General features: G+C 38.8%; 1 protein-coding gene across 7 annotated transcripts in view; it reads right to left on the bottom strand.

Annotated features, from left to right (window-relative positions):
* Positions 1–18874, bottom strand: part of SPIRE1 (spire type actin nucleation factor 1) — a 366727-nt gene that overhangs the window by 306412 nt on the left and 41441 nt on the right. For all 7 annotated transcript variants that reach the window (XR_007519293.1, XM_049900991.1, XM_049900993.1 and 4 more), the window contains exon 2: positions 16309–16343. Coding sequence is in view for 6 of the 7 variants with exons in the window: in XM_049900991.1 (XP_049756948.1) it covers positions 16309–16343 (35 nt within the window). In the remaining variant the exon portion in view is untranslated. The remainder of the gene's footprint in view (positions 1–16308; positions 16344–18874) is intronic.

Here is an 18874-nt window from a genome sequence, read left to right as displayed (position 1 = left end):
ACCTGGAGCAAAGGAAAATGAAGAACACCAAGGTCACACGACAACTAAGAACCCAAGAGGCAGAAAGGGCCACATGAACCAGAGACCTACATCATCCTGAGACCAGAGGAACTAGTTGGTGCCCAGCCACAATCGATGACTGCCCTGACAGGGAGCACGGCAGACAACTCCTGAGGGAGCAGGTGATCAGTGGGATACAGACCCCAAATTCTCATAAAAAGACCATACTTAATGGTCTGACTGCGACTAGAGGAATCCTGGCGGCAATGCTCCCCAGACCTTCTGTTGGCACAGGACAGAAACCATCCCCGAAGACAACTCATCAGACATGAAAGGGACTGGGCAACGGGGGGGAGAGAGATGCTGATGAAGAATGAGCTAATTAAATCAGGTGGACACTGGAGAGTGTGTTGGCAACTCTTGACTGGAGGGGGGATGGGAAGATAGAGAGAGAGGGAAGACGGCAAAAATGGCACGAAAGGAGAGACTGAAAGGGCTGACTCAATGGGGGAGAGCAAGTGGGAGATGGGAGTAAGATGTATGTAAACTTACATGTGACAGACTGATTGGAATTGTAAATGTTCACCTGAAGCTTAATAAAAGTTAATTAAAAAAAAAAAAAAAAAGTGTGGTACTGGCATTAAGGACAGACATACAGATCAATGGAAAGGAACCTAGCTTCTGGAAATAAACCCTACAGTCATCTGATTTTTGATAGGGGTCCCGAGACCATTCAGTGGGTAAAGAACAGTCTTTTCAACAAATGGTCCTGGGACAACTGGATAGCCATATAGAAAAGAATGAAGTTGGACCCTTACCTTACACCATATATAAAAATTAACTCAACTACTTGTATCAGGTGGCCACTTGAGACTGTGTTGGCATCTCCTGTCTAGAGGGGAGATGTGATGGTAGAGGGAGTTAGAAACCGGCAAAACGGTCAAGAAAGGAGAGGCTGTAAGAAGGGAGGATGGAGGGGGTTAGAAGCTGGTGAAAAGGACACGAAAAGAGAGAGTGGAGGGAGAGAGCAGGCTGTCTCATTAGGGGGAGAGTAACTGGAGTGTGTAGCAAGGCGTATATGGGTTTTTGTGTGAGAGACTGACTTGACTTGTAAACTTTCACTTAAAGCACAATAAAAATTATTTAAAATTTTTTTTTTTCTGTAATCTTCAGCGAGGGTACAGCTTGGAGTAGGGTAAGCCCTAAACGCCGGGAAGACTGGAGTGCATGCTCCCTAGAATTGCCTTAGTTAGCTGGTGGTGCTACAACAGAAATACCGCAAGTAGGTGACTTAAAAAAAAAAAAAATTAACTCAAAATGAATCATAGATTTAAATGTAAGCACTAAAACTATAAAACACAGAGGAAAACACACAGGTAAATCTTCATGACCTTAGATTTGGCTATGGATTTTAAGATATTAAAAAAAAAAAAAAAACCATGAGTAACAAGAAAAAAGAGATAAACTGGACTTCATAAAAACTTAAAGCTTTTGTGCTTCAAAGGACATCGAGAAAGTGAAATTTTTATTCATTTATTTTCACTGTGGTTTAGATGAAGCTTTACAAAGAAAATTAGTTTCTCATTAAACAATAAACACCTATTGTTTTGTGACACTGGTTGCCAAAACCACATGTCAGCGCTCTCCCCTTCTCGATCTTGGGTTCCGCATTACCAGCTTTCCTGTTCCCTCCTGTCTTTTCATCCTTGCCCCTGGGTTGGAGTGCCCATTTAGTCTCCTTTTGTTTTATGGGCCTGTCTAATCTTTGGCTGAAGGGTAAGCCTCAGCAGTGATTCAGTACTGAGTTAAAAGGGCATCTGGGGGCCATACTCGCAGGCTTCTCCAGTCTCTCAGACCTGTAAGTCCGGTCGTTTTTTTCGAGTTAGAATTTTGTTCTACATTGTTCGCCAGCTCTGTCAGGGACCCTCTATTTTCATCCCTGTGAGAGAAGTTGATGGTGGTAGCTGGGCACCGGTTGTGCTGGACTCAGTTTGGTGGAGGCTATGGTACTTGTGGTCCATTAGTCCTTTGGACTAATCTTTCACTTGTGTCTTTGGTTTTCTTCATTCTCCCTTGCTCCAGATGGGGTGGGACCAGTGGAGTATCTTAGATGGCCACCCACAAGCTCTGAAGACCCCAGACACTACTCACCAAGGTAGGATGCAGAACTTTATAAACTATGTTATGTCAATTGAGCTAGATGTCCCCCAAGACCATGGAACCCAGCCCTCAGCCCAGTAATTTGGTCCCTTAGGGAGTTTAGATGTGTCTATGGAGCTTCCATGATCTTGCCTTGGTCAAGTTGTGCGGGCTTTCCCAGTATTCCATACTATCTTAACCTTCACCCTGGTGGCGTAGTGGTTAAGTGCTACGGCTGCTAACCAAAGAGTTGGCAGTTTGAATCCGCCAGGCGCTCCGTGGAAACTCTATGGGGCAGTTCTACTCTATCCTACAGGGTCACTATTTGGCTTTGGTTTTTTTTAACCCTCGCCAAAGTTATCCCTTATCTGTTATCTAGTGTTTTTCCCTCCCACCCTTTCCTTCCCTAGTAACCATCAGATTGCTTCTTTTTGTGTGTAAACCTTTTCACGAGCGTTATGGATTGAACTGCATCTCCAAAGATGTGTGTCAACCTGGCTATGCCATGATTCCCAGTACTGTGTGATTGTCCACCATTTTGTCATCTGATGTGATTTTCGTATGCATTGTATATCCTGCCTCTATGATGTTTATGAGGCAGCAGCAGTGGCTCAACCTATAAGATTAGGTTGTGTCTTAAGTCAATCTCTTTTGAGATAAAAAAGAAAAAACCTGGCAGAGAGGGGGGGGAATCTCATGATTAACGACAAGGACCTTCCCTTCAGAGCTGAGAGAGAGAGAATGCCTTCCCCAGAGCTGGTGCCCTGAATTCGGACTTCTAGCCTACCAGAAGAGAATAAACTTCTGCATGTTAAAACCATCCACTTGTGATATCTGTTATACCCCACTAGATAACTAAGACAATGGGTTTTTATAATAGTGGTCTCATACAGTATTTGTCCCTTGTGACTGACTTATTTCACTCGGCATAATGCTCCCCAGATTCATCCAGGCTGTGAAACATTTCACAGATTGGTCATTGCCCTTTATTGTTGTATATAGTATTACCTTGTGTGTATGTACCGTCGTTTTGTTTATCCACTCATCTGCGGATGGGCACTTAGGTTGTTTCCATTTTTTTGCTGTTGTGAATAATGCTGCAATGAACATGGGTGTGCTATGTCTATTCCTGTGATGGCTCTTATCTCTCTAGGATGTATTCCTACCTAGGAGTGGAATTCCTGGATCGTATGCTATTTCCGTTTTTAGCTTTTTAAGGAAGCGCCGTATCGTTTTCCAGGATGGTTGTAGTACCATTTTGCATTCCGACCAGCAGTGCATAAAAGTTCCAATCTCCCCACAGCCTCTCCAACATTTGCTATTTTCTGTTTTCTGATTAGTGCCAGTAATGTCAGGGTGAGATGGTATCTCATGGTAGTTTTGATCTGCATTTCTCCAATGGCTATTGATCCCAAACATTTCCTAATGTGTCTGTTAGCTGCCTGAATATCTTCTTTGGTGAAGTTTCTGTTCATATCCTTCGCCCATTTTTTAACTGGATTATTTGATTTTTTGTTGTACAGGTGTCAGATTTTCCTATAGATTTTTAGAGATTACATCTTTGTCAGATATGTCATAGCCAAATATTTTTTCCCAGTCTGCAGGCTCTTTTTTTACACTTTTGGTGAAGTCTTTTGATGAGCGTAAGTGTTTAATTTTTAGAAGATCCCAGTTTTCTAACTTATTTCTGGTGTTTGTGTATTATTACTTATGGTTTGTATCCTATTTATGCCATATATTAGGGCCTCCAGCACTGATTTTAATTTTTCTTCTATGATCTTTATAGCTTTGGGGTTTATATTTAGGTCTTTGATGATTTTGAATTAGTTTTTGTGTATGGTGTGAGGTATGGATCTTGTTTAATTTTTTTACAGATGGACATCCAGTTTTGCCAACACCAATTATTAAAAATACTGTCTTTTCCCCATTTAATGGACCTTGGGCCTTTGTCAAAGATCAGATGACTGTAGGTGGATGGATTTACAAATCATATATATCTGATAATAAGTTTTTTAAAACTTTTACAACGCAGTAATAAAAAGAAAATCCAATTTAAAAAATGGGCAAAGGATAGGAATAAACATTTCTTCAAAGAAGATATACAAAAGGCCAATACCAAACCCAAACCCATTGCTATCGGGTAGATTCCGACTCATATTAGCCCTATAGTACTGAGTAGAACCCTCACAGGGCTTCTAAGAAGCAACCGGTGGATTCCAACTGCCCACCTTTTGGTCAGCTGCTGAGCTCCTAACCACTATGCAAACAGGGCTCCAAATGGCCAATGAGCACATGAAGAGATACACAACATCATTATTAATCAAGGAAATACAACTGAAAACCACTGATGAGATTCTACCTCATACCCACCAGGATGGCTAGAATCAAAAAGTCAAATAATAACAGGTGTTGGAGAGAATGTGGAGAAATCAGAACCCTCATACTCTGCTGGTGGTAATTTAAAATGGTGCAGCTGCATCGGAAAACAGGCTGGCAGTTCCTCAAAAACTAAACAGAGAGTTACTATTTGACCCAGTAATTCCACTCCTAGTTATCTGTCCAAGCAAGATGAAAACATATGTCCACACAAAAAATTGTACATGAATGTTTATAGCAGCATTATACGTAATAGCCCAAAAGTAAAAACAACCCAAATGTCCATCAACTAATTAATGGACAAACAAAATGTAGTATACTCATGTAAGGGATTATTCAATAATAAAAAGGAATGAAGTACTACTACATGCTACAACACGGATAAACTCTGAGCATTATGCTAAGTGAAAGAAGCCAGTCACGAAAGGCTAAATATTGTGATTCTATTTATATGAGATGTTTAAACAGGGAAGTCTTATGAGTCAGAATCAACTCGATGGCAACACGTTTGCTTTTTGGGTTTTATAGACACAGAAAGCAGATTAGTGGTTTCTTAGGGTTGGGGGATATGGGACGTAAAGGGTATGGGGTTTCTTTTTGAGGTGACAAAAATGTTCTAAAATTGACCATGGTTGATGGTTGCAAAACTCTGTAACTACACTAAAAACCAATGAATTGTACAATTTTAATGTGTGACTTGTATGGTATGTGAATTATATCTCAATAATGCTGTTACCAAAAATTTAAGAAACATCCTCAGCAAAAAAAATTAGTTAATAATCACAACATCAAGTAACCTGCCTAATTTATTCATGATTTTTTTTTTTAGCTGTGTTTTGCAGTATTTCTACAGCAGTAAAATCTCTATCAAATCGAGGGAAGGTATCAAGAGATACCATACTTAACAGCAGAAGCTCTCTAAATCAACTACTATCTATCTGGCTGACATGTCCATCTGACACTGCCCATTCCCTCTCTGTATAATAGTGACTGATCTCCACTGTATAGGTTAACTACTCTCTAGGGTCTCCAATACATTTCTGCTTCTACCAGGTCAGCTGTATGCTCACTATAGGCTAGCTGGATTTGTTCCCCAATCCATTTATACAATCGCACTTATCTGACTACCATACCAATTTAATTAAATAATGCATTAATAGATGGGAAACCCTGGTGGCATAGTGGTTAAGTACTACGGCTGCTAACCAAAGAGTCAGCAGTTCAAATCTGCCAGGAGCTCCTTGGAAACTTTATGGCGCAGTACTACTCTGTCCTATAGGGTCGCTATGAGTCAGAATCGACTTGACAGCACTGGGTGGGTGGGGGGTGGGTGGGTGGGTGGGTTGGTTGGTTGATTAATAGATGAAATACGAATGTATAAATATTACCCCTCAAAAAGACTATAAGCAAATAGCAAAAGAATATACATCAAAAGAAGACTGACTCTAGGAAATAGAAGAAAATTTCAGGCAGAAATGCTTCTTCCCTTAAGAGAAAAATGGACCTATAGCCAACTTTTAATATTGACTATAAGACCATCTTGTAGTCCCTATAACATTTCTCATAACTCTCCCTAACTCTCTCTGTGCTTTAAATACCCTGGTGTTTTGTTAGTTTCAAAAACAGCATGTTCTCTCAGAACCTTTCAACTATAATGTCCTTCTTCATGGAAAGTTCAACCCCATATCTAATCCCTCTCCCTTCAGCCTGGCTATGACCTTAAGACCAAGTTTGTCTTTTATGCAAAGATGCATGGATCCCTAAAAGCAGCACATAATAAATGCTCAATAGATATGCTGTCATTACTATGTACATATGCAAAAAGATGTCTAGAAAAATATCCTTCTTGCCGTTGTTAGCTGTCATCAAGTTAGCCCCTGACTCACTGCCTGGTCCTGTGTCTTCCCCATGATTGGCTGCAGATCAGACCACTGCCATCCATAGGGTTTCACTGCCTGATTTTTTAATGTAGATTGCCAGGCCTTTCTTCTAAGTCCAATCTTAGCCTAGAAGCTCCAGTGAAACCCATTTAGCATCATGGGAACAAGCAAGCCTCCACTGACAGGTGGTGGCTGCGCATGAGATAAATTGGCCAGAAATGGAACCCACATCTCTCACATGGAAGGTGAGAATTACACCCATGAACTACCACTGTACCCTAAAACAATATTCTAAACATCACTCGATAGTAGGGTTTGGAGTAATTTTTACTTTCTTCTTTGTATCTTTCTGTGATATTTTAATTTTTTTAGAACAAAATATACCATTTCTACAAATTAGTAAAAGTACTTTGAAAAAAGAAATAAAATTCTAGCCCCTCCTCACTTTAAACCCACAGGCACTGTATTATCTATTTTAAAAACTATTAAAGCTTTAGTTTCTTAAAAACATCTCAACCTTTTCCTTACGGCAGATTTATATCGTCCCCTGATAAGGCAAATTATCAAGAAAATTTTCTCTGCGTGGCTAACTGCCTCCATGAACCAATGCCTCCTTTGCCATGAGACCAGAAGTGGATAGTGCCCAGCTACCATTACTGAACATTTTGATCACAAGATTATATAGAAGAATCCTGATCAAAGGGGGAAAATGCAGAGCAGAACTTCATGTTCTCATGCACTCCAGGCTTTCTGGACCTACAGAGGCTAGATGAACCCCTGAAAAGACTGCCCGGAGATAATCTTTAAACCTTAAACCACAAATACCCCCGAAGTCTCCTTACGACTAAACAATAGTTTAGCTTAACTATCCAAAATGTTTGCCTTGAGCATTATGCTCTTTTAAGAACTATCTATATGGGATTAAACTGACAACAGCGACTTGAAAGTTTAGATAGGAAATTTACAGGGCAGTGAGTTTATGTTAATAGAAGAGTGAGAATACTTGCACAACTCAAAGAATGTAATCAATGCCACTGAATTATACACACAGAAACTGCTGAATTGATATATGTTTTCCTGTGTATATTCTCAGCAAAAACGACAAAATAAATAAACAAAATTTAAAGAAAAAAAACTTTCTCTTCTATTATCAAAGTATTGGGAGTTGCTGAAGGAATCTGTAAGGGTAAATTTTCTGCTCCTTCAAGATTAGTTATAAAATGTTTTGTTGTTGTTGCCAGTTGCCACCAATTCCAACTCACGGAAACCCCGTGTTTATCAGGGTAGAACTGTGATGCATATGGTTTTCAATGGCTGATATTTCAGAAGTAGGCTGCCAAGGCCTTTCTTTTGAGGTACCTCTGAGTGGACTAGAACTTCCAACCTTTCTGTTATCAGCCAATCGTGTTAATGACTGCATTCGACTCACAGCAATGGGTACAATGGGTTCCCAGATAATTGTGGTCATTCGGAAATTCTCTGCCGGACATATATGTGTAACTGTCATTTGTCTTCGGATATGGTAAAAACTACACGAGTCAGAAACGATTCGATAGCACTATTTTTTTTCTTTTACACGAGTTTAGTTTATATGAAATACACATATCAATTCTGTACCCTATGGTCAAACCATGTCCCCTGTATTTAAGACATCGATGATTACAACACAGAAAGGCCATTTATGAAGGGAAAGACAACACACAACACAGGAGAGGTCAGCACAACTGGACTAAACCAAAAGCAAAAAAGTTTCCTGAATACAACCGAATGCTTACAAGGCCAGAAAAACAGGGACAGGGCTTTGGGGACCATGCTTACTTACAGGGGACATCTAGGTCAACTGGCAAAACAAGATATATTAAGAAAATGTTCTGCACCCCACTTTGATGAGAGGCGTCTGGGGTCTTAAACACCAGCAAGCTTCCATCTAAGATGCATCAATTGGTCTCAACCCACCTGAAGCAAAGGAAAATGAAGAACACCAAAGACACATGGTAAAGATGAGGCCAAGAGACAGAAAGGGGCACATAACCAGAGATTCCATCAGCCTGAGACCAGAAGAACTAGATAGTGCCCCACCACCACTAACGACTGTTGTGACAAGAACACAACAGAGAATCCCTGACAGAGCAGGAGAAAAGCGGGGTGCAGAACTCAAATTCTAGTAAAAAACCCAGACTTAATGGTCTGACTAAGACTAGAGGGACCCTGGAAGACATGGCCACCAGACTCTCTATCAGCCCAAAACTGAAAGCATACCCAAAGCCAACTCTTCAGACAAAGATTAGACTGGACTATACGACATAAAATGATACTCATGAAGAGTGTGCTTCTTAGCTTATGTACATTCATGAGACTAAATGGGCAGCTCCTATCCAGAGGTGTGATGAGAAGGCAGAAAGGGACAGGAGCTGGTTGAATGAACACAGGAAATCCGGACTGCTAAGGAGGAATGTGCTGTCACATTACAAGGACAGCAACTAGGGTCACATAACAATGTGTGTATAAATTTTTGTATGAGACACTAACTAGAACTGCAAACTTCAACTGAAAGCACAATAAGATAAACAATCTTTGACAGTTGTGAGGGAGGGGAGGGGTGGGGATGGAAAAACACTAAATAGGCAATAGATAAGCGGTAACTTTGTTAAAGGGTAAGACAGTACACAATACTGGGGAAGCCAGCACAACTTGTATAAGGCAAGGTCATGGAAGCTCCATAGACACATCCAAACTGCCTGAGGGACCAAATTACTGGGATGCAGGGCTGAGGGGACCATGGTCTCAAGGAACATCTAACTCAACTGGCATAACATAATTCACGAGGAAAATGTTCTACATTCTACTTTGGTGAGTAGCATCTGGGGTTTTAAGAGCTTGTGAGCGGCCATATAGGATGCTCCACTGGTCCCACTCCATCTGGAGCAAAGGAGAATGAAGAAAATCAAAGACACAAGGGAAAGATTAGTCCAAAGGAATAATGGACCACAACTGCCACAGCCACCACCAGACTGGGTCCAGCACAGCTGGATAGTTCCTGGCTACCACCACAAACTGCTCTGACAATGATCACAAGAGAGGGTCCCTCACAGGAGTGGTAAAAAATACAGAACAAAATTTGAACTCACGAAAAAATAAAAGACCAAGCTTACTGGTCTGACAGAGGCTGGAGAAACCTCGAGAGTATCGTCCCCAGACACCCTTATAGTTCAGTAATGAAGTCACTCCTGTGGTTCACCCTTCAGTCAAAGATTAGACAGGCCCATGCAAAAAAAGGAGACCAAACGAGCACACCAGCCCAGGAGCAAGGATGAGAAGGCAGGAGGGGACAAGAAAGCTGGTAATGGGGAACCCAAAGTCGAGAAAGGGAGCGTGTTGACATGTTGTGGGGATGGCAACCAACGTCACAAAACAATATGTGTACTGACTGTTTAACGAAAAACTAGTTTGCTCCATAGACCTTCATCTAAAGTACAATTTAAAAAAATATGTTAACAAAACTACAAAGTCCAGTTTGGATCCAAAACTACACATACTCAGAACAGAGTAAGTCTAAGAGACTAACTCTGATATATGTCTTGGCTCATCATCAAGATCTTTGGGACTGCCCCAAAGTAGACTAATTCTAAGTCTGATTTCCCAGGAGGTTCAAATATATAGAACAATTCTTGATTGTTCTGAATAATTTAGAAACAGACTACTTCAGAAATTTCTATAGTACAGACCGTATATTCACCTAACCTATGGGGCTTAAGGTTCAGGGACTGAATTTACCCCTCAGCCTGGTTTCCATCTAGAATGACACTCACCCCTGGCCTCATAAGGCCAGGCACTGAAGTAGCCACAGGGAATGAGGCATATAGAGAACAAGGATACAGCCAAGCCATTTCTGCTGTTCCAACTGGAGCACAAAATTAACTATTAGCGTTACACAGACATCTTATAATACAGATAAAACAGGTTGTGTAAACATGATAGATGACGACAAAGAAATGGTTGTGCAACACACTGGGTGTATGGCCTTGGGTCAGTGACTTAAACCTCTCTATACCTTTTTTTTTTTTTATACCTTAGCTCTCAAATCTAAAATGCAAAAAAATAATAGTAATCTACTTTATAAATTTGTTAGAAGGATTAAGTTAGTCAATGCCTGTAACAGTACCTAGCATAGAGTAAGCTCTACAAATATTTTTTAAAGATGTGAGTGGAAATGAAACACAGAATAAGTACTTATGCTCAGTACTCATTACTTTATTTCTAAGATGTGAACATGAATCTTTTAATAGTTTCCCTCAGTAAGGCTTATATTTTTCTGCTAGGCTACAATTTTTATAAACTAGCTCTATCAAGATTAAACTGTTGATAAAAGTTAATTTAACTTTATATAACACTTTACCCTATTCTACTTAAAATATAGCTAATCTAACCCAGGGGAACAGCAGCATTGTTTTAGTTATTCATTTAACCTTCTTTCCTACTAAAGGAAAAGGGCCTCCAAGTGCCACATGATTTGTGGTAGTTAATAGAAGACTGGAATGTGATAAAATTTAGAAAGCTAAAAACAACAAAGAAAAAGCCTCAATTAAAATACTTGAAAATCCTGGTTAGTTATGTTTTAGTGTTTTTAAGCATTTGGCCATTTTCTTCAAACACAAGATTATAACACATGAAGCTATTTAAATCACGGCAGCAGGAAAAACTTGTAAAATGGAAATAAAAGTTACCCCTGGACTGTTGATCAGAACTGCTTCCTTGATAGGCAAGTACCCACAAGTTAGTCATTCAACAGTTTATAAATTACAAGTCAGAACTGTGAGCCACTCCTAGGAAGGGGCAAGTATGGGTAATACACAGTTTAAATTACAGGTCCTTCGCAAAACTACAGGGACAAAAAACACATCAGTGGTTGCTGGGGCTGGGGGTAGTGGGAGGGAACGACTACAAAGGGGCACAGGGGAAACTAAAGGGTTACAGAACCCTTCTACATTTTGATTGCACGGGTGGTTAATATAACTGCATTTGTCAAAACTGGTAGAACTGTATACTAAAAAGGGTAAGTTTTACTGTATGTAAATGATACCTTTAAAAATTGGAGGAAAGCTAGTGGTCATCTAAGATGCATCAATTGGTCTCAACCCACCTGGAGCAAAGGAAAACGAAGAACACCAAAGACACAAGGTAATTATGAGCGCAAGAGACAGAAAGGGTCACATAAACCAGAGACTACATTGGCCTGAGACCAGAAGAACTAGATGGTGCCCAGCTACAACTGATGACTGCCGTGACAGGGAACACAACAGAGAACCCCTGATGAAGCAGGAGAATAGTGGGATTCAGACCTCAAATTCTCCTAAAAAGACCAGACTTAATGTTTGACTGACCCTAGAAGGACACTGGAGGTCATGGTCTCCAGACCTTCTGTTAGTCCAAGACTGGAATCATTCCTAAAGCCAGCTCTTCAGACAGGGATTGGACTGGACTATAAGATAGAATATGATACTGGTGAGGAGTGAGCTTCTTGGCTCAAGCAGACAAATGAGACTACGTGGGCAGCTCCTGTCTGGAGAGGAGATGAGAAGGCAGAGGTGGACAGAAGCTGGCTGAATGGACACAGGGAATACAGGGTGGAGAGAAGGAGTGTACTGTCTCATTAGGGGGAGGGCAACTAGGAGTACATAAAAAAAAAAAAAGGAAGGTGTATATAAATTTTTGTATGAAAGACTGACTTGATCTGTAAACTTTCACTTAAAGCACAATAAAAATTATTCAAAAAAAATTTTTTTAAATGGGAGGAAAGCTGTAGGAAAAAATAAAATTGCTTATTAAAGTAAAAAATTTACATATCCTTTAAAACAAATCATGTGAAAGTATTTCCCTTTATGAGTTCAAATGCTGGAAAATACTAGTATAATCAGAGTGAGAAATAAGGTAAAAATACCTGATTTTAAAAACATTAAGTTCATCTTGAGGTAAAAGATCATGTAAAAATTGATAGAGTGCTTACATATGGCCTCTTGCTCCCTCTAAACTCATGAATTTGTTTGATTTCTATGAACATAAGTATTAAAAATATGTACATCAAGGATTCCCTTAACTCTCCCCTTGCCTGTCTCAGGATCCTGTTGTTCTGCCTCACTCTCAGGAAGAAGTACCTCTGTTACTCATGCTCTAGCCCAGCAGTTCTCAAATGCTTTGGTTTTAGGAACACTTTGCACACTAAAAGATTACTGAGGAATCCGAAAAGCTTTGTGTATGTGGTTATACCTATCAATATTTACCACTAAGAAATTAAAACTGAGATTTAAAAAATTAATTCATTTAAAAATAATACAGAAACACATTACACATGTTAACACAAATAATGTATTTTTATGAAAAATAACTGTATTTTGCAAAACAAAAACATAACGAGAAGGGTGGAACTGTTTCAAATTTTTAAAAAACTGATGTTCAGGTTAATAGAAAACAGACTCTCATATTTGCTTCTCAGTCAGCTTGATTCTCAGTCTGCTGTAACAGTCATAGTCACGCAGAGTCATGCCACCTCATCAACTCCACTGTACACTCTTGAAAGAATGAAAGCAGAAAGGCAAAGTCTTAAAGGCAAAGTCTTAGTATTACTTTGAAAATAGTTTTGACCTTCAGATTCCCCAACCCTCCCTGGAGAACCACTGCTCTCCGTTTTCTCCACATGTTTCTATGTTTGCTTTTATCAGCTATGCACAGGCAACAGGAGCTTTCAGTCTCACTCTCTATTGGCTCCCTTACCACCACTGCCACCTCCTGCTCCACCTCTCCACCTCCACCCCTACGTCCTCCACCGCTACCATCTCTACCAAATACACTGTCTTCCCTAACATAAATAAAACAAAGATCTTCTTAAATTACGCTATCTCCTCAAGCTACTTACTACCTTCTTTAATGAAACAGAACTTCTTGAAAAAAAATAGCTCCCACTGCTTCTACTGCCTCACCGCCCCTCTTTTTTTTTTAAATTACAAAAGTAATACAAAGAGACATTCACATTTAAAAAGTTAAAACAGTACAGATAAACCACCATCCACAATCCCAACTTCTATGCCAGAAGTAACCACTGTTTACTCTCAGAGAATAATCTGAACCTATTTTTTAAACTAAATATCGGATTGAACTTTTATTCTCTTGTGATTTGCCCCATTCAAATAACTGTACCAAAAAAAAAAAATTCTAATAGAGGGCTCTGATTAGATTCCCATTGTTTTGGTGTCTAAATTACGGATCAAAGAATAAGGGCTACAAATTAGGAGATAAAACTGATACTCTATTACAAAGCTAGGTCTAAACTAGTGTTAAAACCATGCTGATTTTATGGCAACACAACCAAATAAAATAGAATAATGAGACTTGTAACCAAGCTTTGTATGTAAACACCTCAATGCTGATGAATGATAACGGCACATACCGTATTAGTGAGTAATGGTGTCTTTAGGGTTTATAATACATTTTCACATATATTATCTCTTAAAATTTTACAACCCTCTAAGATTAATAGGGATTATCATTAACATTTTATAGATAAAAAAGCCAAAGTTCTTAAAAAAAAAAAAATTACTTGCTGAAAATTGCATAGCTAGAAAAATGCACACTCAGAAACCACAAGGTAAAACTTCCATCTTTTAAGTCAAACGAAAATCCACTTCTTCATAACATATTGAACTGTACATCAAAAATGCTGGCAATATAAAAATATTAAGTTCTTGTTTATTTATAGAACTACTTTTTGGAAAAAAAATCTCTACTTTCAAAATTGAACAGAAAATACAAAAATGAATTGTGTAACTTCTGAATGCAAATATTGATATAAAACTAGAAATATAACATCTTAAACCCTAAAACTTTATTTAGCTGTTGCCATTAATAAGAGATCTAAAAGCCCTCATCTAAGGATGATGCAAGTGCTACTGAAAAGAAGACCACACATTACATAATTCATGGGCACAGCCCTCTTATTTTAGTCTTATCCTTGAAATTCTTACAAGGATCAGATGGAAACATCTTACATTTCACAAACTGAATTTTGAATAAAATAATTTAAATTATTAAAAAGTAATAAGCCTACTTGTACAAATAACAAAGCTTTTAATTCACTGTTAAAATGCTGTTTCCAAGTCCCATTTCTTCCTAAAGGACCTGGAGTTCTACATGTTTAAGTAATTTCTTTATGATATTAGGAAACCCTGGTGGCAGAGCTGTTCAGAGCTATGGCTGCTAACCAAAACACTGGCAGTCTCCAGGCATTCCTTGGAAACCCTATGGGGCATTTCTACTCTGCCCTGTGGGGTCGCTATAAGTCGGAATTGACGTGATGGCACCTGGTTTGGTTTTTTAGTTTTTTATTATATTGACTAGGAAAATTAGTAACAGACATCTTACTTATATTTTAAGGTTTTTCTTATCCACGAAACGAAATATTAATCATAAAAGGCCTGACTCAAATTTCAAAAGCCTGCAGAATTTGCTCTATCAAAAAACCAAACCTACTGCTGTCACCTGGTAGATTCAAAGTGCTGACCTTTTGGTTAGCAGATGAACGTTTAACCACTGGGCCACCAGGGTTCCAAATTTGTCTTATCCTGCCAGAAAAGGATAGTTGTCAAACCATTACCTCCTAATTTAAATCTCAAAAAGTCTCTGGGCTATTGGTGGGTGGAGGGCCAAATTATTAACAGCCAGATCAGAAGTAACCTGTTATCAATTGATCTCAGTAAAGAGGGATGGCAGGATTCAATCAACCATGTTAAGATTGGTCAATGGTTGCTCTACCATATTTCTTTCTCCTTTTCTCCTTACAAGTTTCATTATATCTACCTTCTTCCAGTCATTTGTTTTTCCTGGAATCAAAATGGCCTCCCTATACACATAAGAAGCCCTGGTGGCAAAGTGGTTAAGAGCTTGGCTGCTAACCAAAAAGTCGGCAGTTCGCATCTACCAGCCGCTCCTTGGAAACCACACAGGGCAGTTCTAATCTGTCCTGTCCTATAGGGTTTCTCTGAGTCAGAATCGACTCGATGGCAACAAGTTGTTGTTTTTTTTTTTTAGCGGGTATATGGTTTTTATATGCATACAGAATAACTGCTCAGAATGAATCTTATTTTCAAATTTCGGTGCATTTTGGGTATTTTTAACAATTATAACACAGTACTTTGATTTATAAATAAAAATAAATTGACCTTAAACTATTTCTTATTAAGGGCTCTGGATCTTAGCTAACTCAATTTCAAATATAATAATACAGAACTTTAAAAATTATGATTATGCTATTTCTTATACCACACCCTGACATTTCAAATTATGGATAAGATGACTAATTTTTTCTTCACATTTTACTCTTCCTAAGCATTAAAGATATATATATCTGCTCTCAACACATCCTCATCAGAAGACCAGGAATCCACCTGAGACTATGGCCCCCAGACACCCTGCTAATTCAGAACTGAAGCCACTCCTGAAATCCACCAAAGATTAGACAGGCCTATAAAACAAACACCACCACATGGGAGGACCGTGCTTCTTAGTTCAATCAAGTAGACGAGACCAAATGGGCAACGCCTGCCCAAAATCAAAGATGAGAAAGCAGGAAGGGACAGGAAAACTGGACAAATGGACATGGAGAACCAAGGGGGGAAAGGGAAAGGGAAAGGAAAAGGGAGATAGTGCTGACATACAGCGCAGAATACAACCAATGTCACAAAATAATTTGTGTATAAAATTTTTGAATGGAAAACTAATTTGCGCTGAAAACTTTCACCTAAAACACAATAAAATTAAAGAAACAAAAACCAAAAAATCCACAGTGAAGTATTTCCATAATGAAGTTAGTATAAACGGGACTAGAAAGTTGCTTTACTAAGAAATATTTGAGCATTTCTCTTACCTCTGTTTCTGTACAATGTGAATATTCCAATTTACCTGTAATAAAAATACAAAAAGTTACTTCTGTAGAAGAGAAAAATTAGTAACAGACATCTTACTTTGATATAAAGGAAGTTTTTTTTATCCACAAAACCAATAATTAACCGTAAGAAGGTCCTAACCCAGATTCCAAAAACACTGACTTTTTTCCCCCATGCAATCCAAACCTGCTACCATGGAGTAGATTCCCACTCACAATGACCCTATATCGACTCCACATTAAGTTGCTCTTTTCTGGCTGGAAAAGGGTAGTCAGTAACAAAACCATTACCTCCTGATTTAATAAAAAAAGACAGTAGGCTTTTGTAATTTAAATTTCAAGAGGTTTCATGGATACAGGTGGGTGAAGGGCTAAATTTTTTTTTTAAAAAGTAACCATTAAATACTTGGCCACCATGGAACTTGTATTCACTAAGGAAAAAATACTGAAAGCTTTTGTGAAATCTGCAGTACTTGAGGGTGCTTCTTTTTCATCTTTACTTCATACATGGGAGACTTGTACACAATAATTTGCAAATTATGTATTAAATTATGAGCCAATCAATTATTATATTATTGTTTTGAGACAATTCAAAGGTTTATTTTTAACAATGATAACTAGCCTACTTTGAGCCATTAGTTATTTTGAACCAGAAAGGTCTCCCTATATACATATAGACTAACTGCTCAAAGAAACCTTCCATTTCAATTTTTTTGAGTTTTGATTATTTTTTAAAACTCCCAAAGGATGTTGGCTTTTTGATCATTAATAAAAATATTTTAGTTACTCTGGGCATTGTTTTATTACAGCTATGAAAAGATCTACACAAATGAAAGGTGCTCAACTGACCAGATATTCTAGAAGGTCCTACTTGGAGATTTAAATTTGAACAGGCTTACAAGAAAAAAAAAAAAAAAGATGGGAAAAATACACTTAATTTTAATAAGATCTAAAACATACAAAATTTTAAAATGCATATATACATATCAACCAAAATAAAAATAAAAATGCTTTTAAAGTCTTGCTTTCTTTTTAAAATACCATGAAGACTCGTGGGACTTTCCCCAAGTATATTTCTCCAAAGAAGATACATAAATGGCAAATAAGCACATGAAAAGATGTTCAAAATCATTAGTCCTTAGGAAAATGCAAATCAAAACCACAGTGAGATGCCACTTCACACCCACTAGAATGGTTATTATCAGAAAAATGTAAAACAAGCATTGGCAAGGATGTGGAGAAATTGGAACTCTTGTGTACTGCTGGTAGGAATGTAAAATGATGCAGCAGCTATGGAAAACAGTTTGGAGGTTCCTCAAATTTAAACACAGAATTACCACATAACTTAACAATTCCACTCCTAGGTATATGCCCGAAAGAATTGAGAGCAGGGACTCAAACAGATGTGTGTATACCTATGTTCACTGCAGGACTATTCACAGTAACCGAAAGTGGAAACGATCCAACGTCCATCAACAGATGAATGGATGAACAACATGCAGTATATATACACTACAGAGTATTATTTAGCCATAAGAGAAACGAAGTTCTGATCCATGCTATGATATGGATGAACCCTGAACACATTATGCTGAGTGAAGTAAGTCAGACATAAAAGGACAAATAATGTAAGATTTCACTTATATGAAATATCTGGAATAGGCAAATGCAGAGACCGAAGTTTCTCAGTGGTCCCCTGGGGCTGAGGGGAGGGGGGAATGAGGAGTCATGACTGAAGGGATACCCAGCTGCTGCTTAGGGTGATGAAAAACACTTGGAAATCAACAGTGGTGGTAGAAGCACAACACGCATGGTGAGTATAATTAACGTCACTGAACTGTACAGTTAAAACCGGACAAAATGCCACTCGGTAGGAAGGAGAAACAAGTTTTGATCCAAAAACCAAACCCACTGCCCTAGAGTCAATTCCGACATAGAATGACCCTGTAGGACAGAGTAGAACTAATCCCACAGGGTTTCCAAGGCTGTCAATCTTTACGGAAGCAGCCTGCCACACCTTTCTCCCACGGGGCAGCTGATGGGTTCAAACTGCCAACATTTTGGTTAGCAGCCAAGTGTTTTAACTGCTGTGTCACCAGGGTTACCTGAAGTCTTGACATACTACAATACGGATGCAGCCTGAAGACATGTTGAGTGAAATAAGTCAATTCAGAAGAACAAATACTGTATGACCTTATTTATGTGAAAAGACAAGAAAAGGCAAATGTACAGAGACCAAAGACAAGGTTTGGAGTGGATGGTGGATGGTGGAACCCTGGTGGCACAGTGGTTAAGGCCTATGGCTGCTAACCAAAAGGTCAGCAGTCTGAACGTACCAGCTGCTCCTTGGAAAACCTACGGGGCAGTTCTACTCCGTCCTATAGGGTCGCTATAAGTTAGAATCAATTAGAGTTTGGTTCTCAGGGGCAGGAGGGAGGGGAAAATGGGAGGTTATGGCTTATGGAGTACTGAGTTTCAGTTTACAGTGACAGAAAAATTATACTGGTTGAGGGTAAGGTTGCACAACCGATTACTTTTAAGCGCTGTC

The sequence above is a fragment of the Elephas maximus genome, chromosome 11 (genome assembly GCF_024166365.1).
Source record: "Elephas maximus indicus isolate mEleMax1 chromosome 11, mEleMax1 primary haplotype, whole genome shotgun sequence".
In the NCBI taxonomy this organism is placed as follows: domain Eukaryota; kingdom Metazoa; phylum Chordata; class Mammalia; order Proboscidea; family Elephantidae; genus Elephas; species Elephas maximus.
The sequence above is the reverse complement of the archived record's forward strand: the minus strand, read 5'-3'. Positions and strand labels throughout refer to the sequence as shown.